This window comes from Chinchilla lanigera, unplaced genomic scaffold (assembly GCF_000276665.1).
Source record: "Chinchilla lanigera isolate Chin_1 unplaced genomic scaffold, ChiLan1.0 scaffold00154, whole genome shotgun sequence".
Classification (NCBI taxonomy): domain Eukaryota; kingdom Metazoa; phylum Chordata; class Mammalia; order Rodentia; family Chinchillidae; genus Chinchilla; species Chinchilla lanigera.
This window is the reverse complement of record NW_004955555.1, coordinates 2,062,731-2,075,484: the sequence shown is the minus strand read 5'-3', so window position 1 is coordinate 2,075,484 and position 12,754 is coordinate 2,062,731. Positions and strand designations below refer to the sequence as shown.

The following is a 12,754-nucleotide window of genomic DNA, read 5'->3' as shown; positions in this document are numbered from 1 at the left end:
TTTTTTTTTTTCTGAGACAGGGTCTTAGTATGAAGTCCAGGATGGTCTGCAACTTGTGATCTTCATGCCTCAGCCTCCAGAATGCTGGGACTATAAGTATCCGCCACCATGCCCGGCTCCAAGGCACATTTTTTTGCGTGTATGTGGTACTGGGGATTGAACTCAGGGCCTTAGTGCATGCTAGGTAAGCACCCCACCACAGAGCTACATGCTTAGCTCCTCCAAGGCACATCTTTAGCTGTTTCCAGGAAGAGGTGCTGGGAGTTGAAGAACTAAAGATTTTCATTCTGCATCTTTTTTTTTTTTTTTGCCTTCCTAAGACAGGGCCTTGCTATGTACTCCAGGCTGGCCTCCAACTCACAGTGATTCTCCTGCCTCAGCCTCTCATGGACTCCAGCTGTGCACCACCACACCTGGCTGAATCTTTAAATCTCAATTAAAATATAATCTTTCATTAAAATCAAATCTTTAAGTGTTATTAGAAGGCCGGGGATATAGCCCAGCGGCCCAGCGTCTTCCTGGCAAGAGGTCATGAGTTCGATTCCCGGAACCAGAAAAAAAGTTATTAGAAACGTGTAAATTGTAAAGCAAGAGGAGGAACAGGGCTTGCGGTTACATCGGGGGTGGCGTCAAACCCCAGCTCTGCCATCGACGGCCGTGCACCTTCGCCTCCGCGTCCTCCTCTACAGAACCGGCACTGACAGTATGTGTGACCGGGCGCCGGGCAGGGCCCCCAGCCCCAGGGCCCCGGCCAGCGGGTGCGAAGAGGCTCCGGCCCGCCTGCCCCGGGCTCCCCGCGCGGCCGCTCTCCCTCGGGGTCCGGGCAGGGGGGTACCTGTGCCGGGGGCTGACGTGGGGCCGCAGCCGCACCCTGCAGACACCGTCGGCGCAGTCCTTTCCCACAAGGCTGTGCGGGTGCACGCGGTGGGGCCAGTCCTTCCACACCAGGCACGCGGTCACCTCCACCTCCCGCAGCCCGCCACAGTCCCGGAGCTGCAGGAAGACAGGCACTCGTGGGGCTCCCCGGCAGCCCGCCCCTCCCTGGGGCATCCACCGCCCCGCCCCAGGTGGGACCAGGGAGGGGAGCTGGCTTCCAGCCCCCACGAAGCGACCCGGGCGGCCCCACTGACGTCACTATGTGCCTTCCGGGGACTGAACCTAAGCCCTGCACAGCTGAGCTGCAGTCCAGTCTTTTTAAAATGTACTATTTAGAGACAGTATTGCTGAGTGGCTTGAGTTGCACAGGCTGGTCTCGAACTTGCAATCCTCCTGCCTTAGCCTCCCAGAGTGCTGGGATTACAGGAGTACGCCACACCAGGTTCTCATGTGTTTTCTGTGCTCAAACTAAGAAAACTGGATACATGGAGGCTCCCCGTTTCACACACAGATAATTTACTAATTTCCAGGGAAGAAAGATGCATGTACAGCAGAGACCTTGTGCGCCCCACGCAGCCCAGCTTGGGCGCCCCCACATGGGGCTCGGTGCCTCGCTACAGGCTCAGGGTCTCATCCACAGTGCTAGGGTCCAGCTGTGCTGCAGGTTTCAGACTTCTTCGTATCTTCATATTTGTGGGGCTGAGGATATGGCTCAGTGGCACAAGCATCTGCCTGGCATGCACAAGGTCCTGAGTTTGATTCCAGGTACCAAAAACAAAACTCTACTGTATCTTCACATGTGCCATGAGGTGTCTCAGCAATGGGACCCAAGTCTAACCTTGGAGCTTTTTTATGTTCCACAGACACATCTTATACACAGAACCCGAACATTTTTGTTTTGCTTTTTTTTTTTCCCAGTACTGGGAATCGAACTCACAACCTTGCACTTGCGAGGCAGGCACTGTGCCGCTGAGCTAAATCCCCAGCGCTTTGTTTTGCTTTCTCTACTCTGTAGCTCGGGCTGGCCTCGAACTCACGGTGATCCTCCTGCCTTGGCCTCGCAAGTGCTGGGCTCACAGGCGTGCGCCACTGCACTCTGGTTTAGAACTCAGAGCTCTGAAGGCTCAGGCTGCACCTGCAGCTGGACAAGCTGAGGACTCCCAACATCTGTCCTCGCTCTCAGCTCTGCCTGACTCTGATCTGCAGGGACCCTTGGACGAGCCCAAGTACAGGGCCAGTACGGCAGAATGTGAGCCATGAAGGTCGATGAAAAGATGGCACCGCATTTGGGGTAAAAGGTTTTACAGGCGGGTGTGGTGGTGCACACCTGTAATCCCAGCACTCAGGAGGCTGAGGCAGGATTGTCCTGAGTTTGAGGCCAACCTGGGCTACATAATGAGTTCAAGGCCATCCTGAACTACGTGGTAAGACCCGGTCTCAAAAAAATTTTTTTTTTACAAATCATAATGGATTTTGACTGGGGTGGTAGTTGTACTCTGTATACAGATGTGAAAACTCACGCAGCTGTATCCTTGAAATAATTCAACTACACTGCTGGGTGTGCTGGTGCACCCCTGTAATCCCAGCAGTCAGGAGGCTGAGACAGGAGAATCACCACGAATTCAAGGCCAGCCTGGGCTCCATAGCACCACCTTGTCTCAAAATAACAACAAAATATGACGAAACAAGGAAAGAAAAGGCAGCTCTGCGGGTGCCTGTAGCACCCGCTATTCAGGAGGATCCTTTGAACCCAGGAGTTTGAGGCCACAGACCCCCACCTCAAAAGAGAAAAAACTAAAAATCTCCACATCTCCACAAACTGTCAGATTCTTTTTTTAAAAAAGTACAATAGGGTACTTAAATCTTGGATGTGGCCTATATTCCCATCAACAGATGAGTGGATAGAGAAAACTGGTACCCATACACAATGGAGTACTACTCTGGCATAAAGAAGGATGAACTTGAGTCATTTGTAGGAAAATGGATGTACCTTGAGACCACAGTGTTAAGCGAAATAAATCACACACAGAAGCTTAAGTATCACATACCAGAGCGTATTTTTTTTTTTTTTTTTTAGTCAGGATCTCACTATGTAGTTCAGGCTGGCCTTCAACTTACTGTGTAGCCCACACTCACAACGATCTTCCTACCTCAGCCTCTTGACTCAGCTTGGTTGGGGTTTTTTTGGTTCCAGGAATTGAACTCAGGACCTTACACTTGCCAGGCAGGCGCTTGCGCCGCTGAGCTATATCCCCAGCTGCCTCAGCCTCTTGAACAGGCGTGCACCACTGCACTCAACTCCAAAGAATAGGGCTGGGAATTTAGCTCAGCGGCACAGCGCCTGCCTGGCAAGTGCAAGGTCCTGAGTTCGATTCCTGGTACCAAAAAAAAAAAAAACAACAAACCAACTCCAAAGAATAAATAATTTAAAGTACCTTTACAAACTGTAGCAAAATAAACCTCCTTCTTTGAAAAAAATTGAACAGAAACAGACTCCGTGGAGGTGGGAAGGGTTCTGGGGATAGGGGGAGACAGGCAGGAAGGGAGAAAAGGAATTAAAAAGGAGTAAGGAAGCTGAGGCAGGAGGATCACCACGAGTTCGAGGCCAGCCTGGGCTACATAGCTCAAGGTCAGCCTGAACTACATAGCGAGAACCTGTCTCCAAAAAAACCAAAAACAGGGACCAAGATGTGCTATGTATATGTACCAATTCCCCACAGAGAATGTATTTTTTGTGTATCACAAACATGCACATTATGGCAACCAGGGCCGGGACTCTTGCTGAGTAGCAATAGGTGACAGCTGACTGCGGCCAGTCTCTGTGGTCAGGGCCTGACCACACCAGCCAATCAGCAACTCGGGGTCACCAGCTGGGCCCTGCTAGCATCAAAAGCCCTCTCAAGCCACCTCTGAACTTCTAAAGCCCAAATCTATGAGCTGAAACTACGGTAACCAATGGGGCACAGCGGGTGTGTGTGCTGCCCTCTAGCGATCAGATGGGACAATGAGGGGACCGGCTCACTTGGTGCTGGGGACCCACACAGTTTGAAGTAGGCAGGACCTCCGCCAGGATCGGTTCTGTCTCCAGGTCAGCCCCACATCACCCTCATGTCTCCCATGTCTTCTAAAAGTGCTGCCGGGCACCTACCTGAGTAACAAATCTATTTAAAATGATCCCGAAGTGGAACTGAACTGTTTTCTTTTTTGTATTTTTGTTTTTTTTTCCTATACCAGGGATCGAACTCAGGACCTTGTGCTTGCCGGTCAGGCGCTGTGCCGCTGAGCTAAATCCCCAGCTGAACTGTTTTCTTAAAAAAAAAAAAAATGTTTGTGCTAGAAGTTGAACGCAGGGCCTTTGTCCTGAGCTACTCCTAGCCTACAGCTGGGCACACCCGTAGTCCCAGCACTCAAGAGGCAGTCTGTTTTATTTTTTTGAGGCAAGACCTCGCTATATCACTCAGGGTAGGCTGGAACTTGCAATCCTCCTGCCTCAGCCTCCCAGAGAGCTGGAATTACAGTGTGTGGCACCACACCCACTTGTTTTACAAAGTCTTTTCCCCAAGTCAAGATGCCCCGAATTGTCAAGGTCTGCCACCACCATGTCAGCTGACAGAAGGACAGGATTTTGTGCAGACCAAGAGGGGCGTGACGCTGTGGGAAAGCCCTCAGCACAACAGCCCTACAGAATGGCATTTAGGTTACCAGGGACACCAGGCTGGGTCTCGTTAGTGAGGAGTCTCCGGAGGATCTCGAACAACCACCACCTTCATGGGGTTTCCCAGGGGCTGTGCCCACATACTTATATGCCGGAACAAATGTGTTCCCTGATGCTGTAGTAATATTTTTATTTATTTATTTGTTTTGGTCAGTACTGGGGGTTGAACACAAGGCCTTCATGTTGAGCTATACTCCCAGCCCTTTTTGTATTTTGAGACACTGGGGTTTAGTTAGTTGCTGAATTGTCCCAGGCTGGGCTTAAACTTGACTCAGCCTGCCTCAGCCTCCCAGAACACTAGAATTACAGGTATGCATCACCACTTCTGGCTCTTTATTCTTCCTTTATATTGCAGTTGGCATTGTTTTTTAAAATTTTCTGTATTTGAAGCCAGTCGTAGTGGCTTACGCCTGTAATCCCAGCACTCAGGAGGCTGAAGCAGAAGGATCGCTGTGAGTTTGAGGCCAGCCTCGGCTACGAAGTGAGTTCAAGTCGAGGCTGAAATGCATAGGGAAACCCTGTCTCAAAAAGACAAACAATAAATAAATAAATAAAAATTTTCTGTATTTGTTTTTAGATTTTTTTTTTTTTTTCCAGAACCAGATATCAAACTCATGACCTTGTGCTTGCTAGGCAGGCACTGTGCCACTGAGCTATATCCCTGGCCCCTATATTTGTTTTTTGAAACAGGGTCGCACCAGTGAAGTTGAGGGCTTTGGACTCCCAGTGATCCTCCTGCCTCAGCTTCCCGAGTGCTGGGATTACAGGTGTGCACCCCCATACCCGGCATGTGCAGCATTACGGATGTGGAAGGTGACCATGAGGTGGTGACACTGCCTATCAGCCTGAGCCACGGTTAAAAGCACTCATTTATTCGGCTCCCTAAGGTAATTTAGGGGACTCTGCAAGTTCAGAGTCAGTAGCCTCAGGGGTGATGGGGACTCTGGGACTGAGTTTCTAGCTCTGCGCTGTCACACGAGACCGTGGATAAGCCGGCCGCATGGCACAAGGTCCCGGTAGCACCAAGGCCACCGAGTGAGCACTTCTCAGGCCTCAGCGAGCTCCTGCGTTGAGCGGGCGTCGGCTACCACGCGAAGTTCGGGCACAGGAAAATGGTCGTAGCAGACATGGGCTGTGCGGTCCTGACACAGCCTCCCTGAGCCTCAGTTTCCTCCTTGGAATGAGGGAGATAAACACCACGAATGCAGACCTGGGGAGGCACCATCCCTTCCTGTTGGGGGTTTACGGTCCTGACCATGTGGAGCCGAAGCCAACCCTGTGCAGGAATAACCGGCAGGCTGACAGCAGTGCGGAGACCGAAGGAATGACTACTTAGCACGGGAAAGCCTGGCCCCTAGCACGAAGAGCCTCTCAGGGGCCAAAGTAAGCAAAGGATGCAACTCACCATCACCAAAACTGGGACAAGGTAGCATCCCTGTCCCGTGATGGGATGCACAGAGAACACGGCCTGCTCCTGGGACACTGTCCCCCACATGCACTCCCTGACCTGATCTGCAGACAGACGCAGGGTGTGGCTCACTCCCCATGATCTCTTCTGTGTGTTCCCACAATGTCCAGGTCGGAACCGGAGGACAGACTGAAGGACCCATCCAGGCTCAGAGATGCCTGCACCCTGACAACTAAATGCTGCATGTAACCTGGCATGGTGGCACACACCTGTAGTCCCAGCACTCAAGAGGCTGAGGCAGGAGTTCAAGGCCAGCCTGGGCTACATAGTGAGTTCAAGGCCAGCCTAGACTATATAGTGAGACCCTGACTCAAAAAACAAAACAAAACAAAAACCTGCTGCACATGACCCCGAGATCCAGGAATGGGTGTTAAGACGACAACAAAAGCAACAGCCTTCCAGGTTATTTAGGGGTGGGGGGTACCTAGCATAGGGGTTCATATTAGCTAACATCACTGAATGAATGTTAAATTTCTATCTCACCCTGTGTGGTGGTGGATGCCTGCAATCCCAGCACTAGGGAGGTTGAGGCAGGAAGATCAATATAAGTTAAAGGCCAGCCTGGGGCCGGGCATAAGCGCCTGCCTGGCAAGTGCAAGGTCCTGAGTTCGATTCCTAGTACCAAAAAAATAAATAAATAAAGGCCAGCCTGGGCTTTAAAGCGAATTCAAGGCCAGCCTGTACTACAGAACAAGGCAATGTGAGATGATTCACTACTTTTTTTTTTTTTGATACTGGAAATTGAACTCAGGATCTTGCGCTTGCCAGGAAGGCACTTGCACCACTGACCTACATCCCCAGCCCGATTCACTACTTTCAAACAAGAGCTGGGTGTGGCTCGGTCGCTGAGTGTTTGACCTGCGTGCATGAGGCCCAGCATGTATCAGTTCCACCCCCACACTGCAAAAAAGAAAGAAAACAGGAAAGCAGGAGAAAGAGGGTAGGCAAGCCTAACACCCATGTTCCCTTCTATACTTCAGTGTTTCGGGCTTATGCTAGAATCCCTGCCGCCGCATCGATACCCAGGGGCCGTGCTCACCCCAGCCTCCACCACGGCCTCGTGTACAGTATCTGCTGCACACACGCGGCGCTGCAGCATAGACAGCTGTGTTTATTTCCCAGCTCCCCAGTGATAAGCCCTTAGTTCCAGCTCTTGGCCACGCGAACACGGCTGCAGCAGGCAACCCGGACCTCCGCTCATGGAGCTGAGGGCACAGCCACAAGGCCAGGAAGGGCCAGGCCTGCCAGTGTGGTGACCACGATGGGAACGCTACGACCCCAGCGACTGGACTCCGCTGAGTGCTGGCCCTGCGTGTGTACCTCAGTCCTCCCTGACAGATCCGGGTGGTTATTACTATCGTCCATTCGGAAGAGGAGGAAACAGGCACAGACAGACCCAGAAACCTGCTCAGGCTGCGCAAGTAGTAAATGACAGAAGCAGGATTTGAACCCAAGCACCTTATCCTTCAGGGCTCTTTTGTGAACTAAAAGGCTAAGACGCCACTCACTCACAGGGATAGAGAGCCTCCTGTCTCAGCCTCCGGAGTGCTGGGATAACAGGGGTGCCTGCCACCGCAGGGCCTCAGGTTTGGGTAAAGAAATAGGCCTTTGTTTGAATGCCGGTCTGGACTGGGGCCAGGTGGTCTACCCCTACCCCACCCCATGTCCTCCACCGCGAGGGCTGCGCGACAACCCCGCGAAGGCACGCGGCTCACCTCGATGGCGGGCAGCGTCTTGCTCGCCTCGGTGCTGCTCTCGCCCAGGATGCTGCCGGCCGAGCGGCCCTCGCACTCGTAGCGGAAGCGCATGCCGCGCTGCTTGGGCTGCTCGGTGATGACCAGGTGCGGCCGCGTGCCCGGCCCGGGCGGCCCCAGGCGGCTCAGCGCGCAGCCCCAGGGCGGGGGCGTGGCGGGGGGCGGGGGCGCGGCGGGGCCCAGGGTGACCGTGCTCAGCGAGGCCGCCCCGCGGGACACCAGGCGCGGCCCCTCGCCCAGCCCCGACGGCGCCCCCTCCAGGCCGAAGCCGTTCTCTTTGATGTACTCGTCAATGATCTCTGCGGGAAAAGCCCAGACACGCGCAGCTTACTCAAGGCGGGATCCCCACCTCTCCTTCCATCCCATCCCTTCCTTCCGGACTGACCCCCTTCCCCGGGCGGCCGGAGCCTGGCCCTTCACCCTGAGCTCCAGCTCCAGCCCTTTTCTCGTTAGAGAGGGTCTTGTTAAATTGCCAGGCTGGCCTCCAATTTGCGATGCTCCTGCCTCAGCCTCCCAGTGTGCTGGGATTACAGGTGTGTGCCACTACTGTCCAGCGATACTACTGATGGGTGGGGTACAGGGGGCCACAGCTTTGAACGTGCCAAAGCCATGCCCTATGTCCTGCACAGTCCAGCAGCCCCAACCCCCACTGCTGAAACCAGAAATCGGGGGTCACCTGATTGCTACACCAGGCTCCTGCCTGAGTCCCCGCAGGGACACCTCTCTCCTGGACACAGAAGGAGCTGACCCAGGAGCCCTGCTGTTGTCCTACAACTGCTGCTCTGCCAGCCCCAGAGCTCCAGCTGGAAGCGTTGTTTCTCTGGGTAACCCCGAGACCCCACCTCCCAGCCTGAAGAGCCTGGACTCCAGGTGCGGTGCGTGGCTCATCTGGAAGGACCCTCTTCACTGCTCATGAGCCTACACCCGCTAAGTCTGATCCATGTGGTGTGTCTACCTCTTTGTTCTACTTTAAAAACTGGCTCAGCAGAGCAGGGGCCACATCCTGAGGCTGAGACAGGAGGATCTCAGCAAGTTCAAGGTCAGCCTCAACTACACAGTGTGCTCCAAGCCAGCCTGCGCCACACAGAGACCCTGACTCAAAAACAAAACAGACTTTCCCCCTGTTCACCCTACTCCCGCCGCTGCCCCCAGATCCACCCTCCATCTCCCACCTGGGCCAGCTTTGCCCCTGCACTTGTCCCCCAGATACACCCAGGTGGGTTTTGCTTGGTCCCTGCCTGTCCCACTACTGCTCAGAAGCCTCCCACGGCTCCCATCTTCCTGGGGGTCAAAAAAAAAAAAGAAAGCCAACACTCTCCCCAAACTCTATCCATCTTCAAAAAACAGCTCGGCCACCTTGTTGCTTGCACCCCTGGAGCTGCTCCTCCCACTGCCTGATCTCTGCTTTTCCCCCTTCAGCCCAGGTTGGCCCTCTCATCCTTCCAGTCTTAAGATGGACCCTCTGGAAGGGCCTGGCACGCGGCGTCTCCCCAGGCACCTGGCTCTGGTTCACCCCTTCTCCGCCCCTGCCACTACCTGCCTCTCGTGCCTAGATGCCTGGTGGTCAGCACAGCACTGCTCCCCGGGAAGGCTCCCCAACGCCTGAGGAATGAGTGGCGTGCACCTGACAGTCACAGCAACGCCAAGGCCACTAACACGTACCCAGCGTCTCCTGGGAGCCTTGTGAGTGAGGTCCCAGCAGTCACACGGTGCCCTGGCCCTACACCCAGCACCCTCGGGAGCACGCGGCCCTCAGCCCTGGGCCCCACCACTGCGCAGATACTCACCCAGTTCATCTGTGGAAGGAAGAGAAGAGAAAGGTGAGGTCAGCGGTAGCCAGGACTTGTGGTTTTCAAGGCAGATGCCCGGCCCCATCCCTCTGGCAGCCCTTCCAGCTTCCTCCGTCCCGGGAGCCCTGGACTGATGCGCTGGGGTGCCCACTCCCAGCCAGTCCCGTCAGCCCCTAAGCTCAGGGACCTGGCGCCGCAGCGTCTTCAAACCAAATCAAATGCCTCCCCCAGCACATTCACAAGGGTCAAGAGGCACTGGTGGGTGTCGTGGAAAAGCGAGGGTCCTGTTGCCAGGAAAAGCAGTGGATATCCCGGGATTCTAAACAAGCTTGGGGCTCCCTCCTAGGCCCCCAGACCCCTGGCTGCTGCCTGAAGATCTGAGGGTGCCGCTCTTCTGGATCCAGAGCTGCATGCACGGCCTCACGGCCTGGTGCCGGCGGTGCCCGCCCCAAATGCCAGACCCGGCCCTGCTTCCTGAGGGAGGAGCGGCAGAAATGTCCTCATCACCTCCCTAGCGAAAGCGGGCCGTACAAGGGGCTGCGGGGAAACCAAAACCAACCTCCTGTCATTGCACAGGCAGGCCAGGGGGACTCCCAGCGAGACAGCAAGCCCAGGAGTCACGCAGTAGGAAGGGGCAGCCTGAGCCCGCGCCCCACCCAGGGTGGCTGCACCTTGAGGACCTGCCTGCTGCTAGATCTGCCCTCTTTGTGCCCAGGGAGTGGCTCCTGGTGCCCAGAACTTTGCCCCTGGGAAGGCTGGTCTCTCATGCCCCTATCACATGTCATCTGTGCAGTCACAGGGTGCCAAGGTCCCTCTAGGACGTGGGGATACTGAGGCCAGGGGAGAGGAAGGGATTTGGAAAATCCTTCCTAGACACCTGTGTTGGATGGACCTGGGGACCCAAGGAAAGTGAGCCTGAGGCCCTGCAGAGGCTCCGCGGCTGCAGAGGGAAGCTAAGTCCGGGGTAGCAGTTCCAGGCCGTGGGACCAATCGCCTCCGTTCTAATCCTAGCTCTGCTACTTGCTAGCTACGTGCTGTGAGCCCATTATTAAACCTTGTTGGTGCCTTGATTTCTTCATCTTTGAAATGGGCACAACAAACCAGATTTGGTAGCACACAGCTGTAATCCTAGCACTCAGGAGGCTGAGGCAGGAGGACTGCAGTGAGTTTGAAACCAGCCTGGGCTACATAATGAGTTCAAGGCCAGCCTGAACTAAATAATGAGACCCTGTCTCAAAAAAAAAAAAAAAGATCCCAGCAGAGCCTTATAAACCAGGCATGGTGCACAGGCTTGTAATTCCAACTCCTGAGCATCAGGCAGGAGGACTTCCATGAGTTCAAAGCCAGCCTGAGCTACACAGTGAGACTCTGACTCAAAAAAAAAAAAAGAAGAAGAAGAAGAAGAAGAAAAAGAAGAGAAGAAAGAGGCATAACAATAATTCCTACCTCACTGGGCTTAAGTAATTTTTAAAACAGAGGGTGAGAAGACTTAAAACTATCAGGTATTACGCACCCCACAAATGTTGGCTGCTATGGGACAAAGTGTTGGGAGATACTGTTTCATGGAATTGAGTCATCTCATCCCGTTCCAGGCCTTCGTTTGTCTGTCTACAAAATGGGTAAGTTGGAAGGCACAATTACAGAGCTTGGAATGCAGGGTTACACAGAGGTGGCTTAAATCCCAGCTGTCACTCACTGGTTATGTGACCTTGAGCATCTCCAAGCCTTCCCTATGGAAAGAGGTCTGAGCACCCACTCTGGGAGTAAACATGAGGATTCAGGATCACACAGGTGCCAGGAATGGTGGCACACTCCTATAATCCCAGCACTTGGGAGGCTGAGGCAGGAGGATCGCCGTGAATTCAAGGTGAACCTGGGCTACACTGTGAGTTTGAGGCCAGCCTGAACTATACAGTAAGACCCTGTCTCAAACAAACAAAACAGAAACAGGATCACACAGGCCAGCTGCTTAACACAGGATCTTACTTCCATGTTCCCTCCATAAAGTGTGGCTAATTTTTCTTTTTAAGCACCGAGGATTGAACCTAGGACCTTTGCATTAAGCTACATCTCAGGTCCTTCATTTTATTTTATTTTTTATTTTGAGACAGGGTCTCACTAAGTCACTCAATTGCACAGGCTGAGCTCAAACTTGCAATCTTCCTGCTTCAGCCTCCCAGAATGCTGGTAGTAAGTGTGTACCACCATGTCTGGCTCCACCCTTCCATTAAACATCACTAATCCCAAAATAGCCCCTATTAGGTTTTATAATCCCACATTTATTGTGTATGTATCTTCCTCCCCATCTGGAACCCTCCCAGGGATGGGCTGGGGCTATCTCTGTCACTGCTATGGCCCTTGCTAGCACTTCCTCACAGAGGGCCAGGTATACAACAGATGCTCAATAAATATTTAGTGAATAGATGATGTCAGAATTATTCTCATTTAAAAGCCAAGCATGGTGGCACAAGCTTGTAATCCCAGCACTCAGGAGGCTGAGGCAGGAGGATTGCTGTGAGTTTAAGGCCAGCCTGAATTGCATAGCAAGACACTGTCTCAAAAAGACAAAAAAAAAGAAGTACTCCCATTTAAACCAAATACCTTGCTATCTTGGTCTCAGACACACAGTCTTAGCCATGTTCCTGCCCAGAACCAGAGTTTGGATCATATGTGTCCTCGATGCTATTCCCCATCTTGTCACCCACCAAACCTTTATTCAGACCTGCTGGGGAAGCCTCAGCGCCTCCTTGATGGCCAAGTCTGCAGCCCCACCCCCATCCAAGACTGAACGCAGAGCCTCTGTGCTGAGCTACAGCCCCAACCCCTTTTTGAATTTTTAAATCCGAGACAGGGGCTCGCTATATTGCTAAGCTTCCCAGGATGGGCTTGAACTTGCAATCCTCCTGCCTCAGTGTTCCAGAGTTCAAGGCCAGACTGGGCTACATACCAAGTCCCTGTCGAGAGTGTTGGGTTTATAAACACACACCACCACAGCACCACACTGGCCCAAGACAGCATTTCTGGGGATTCATCCAAAGAGTATCCTTCCAGAGAGGATCCCTGACCCAGCTAATTGGGACCACTGACTATTCACAATAGGACTCTTGAGCCTGGGGTGGTGGCACATGCCTGTAATCCTAGCGCTCAGGAG

General features: G+C 53.4%; 1 protein-coding gene across 2 annotated transcripts in view; it reads right to left on the bottom strand.

The window, feature by feature from the left end:
- The window catches only part of Relb (v-rel avian reticuloendotheliosis viral oncogene homolog B), a gene marked incomplete at its 5' end in the record, with an annotated part of 25,697 nt that overhangs the window by 10,745 nt on the left and 2,198 nt on the right, over positions 1-12,754 (bottom strand). Inside the window, 3 exon segments of one of the 2 annotated variants that reach the window (XM_005412484.2) lie at positions 836-993; positions 7,775-8,112; positions 9,601-9,609. In XM_005412484.2, the coding sequence (XP_005412541.1) occupies positions 836-993; positions 7,775-8,112; positions 9,601-9,609 (505 nt within the window). 2 annotated transcript variants of the gene reach the window in all.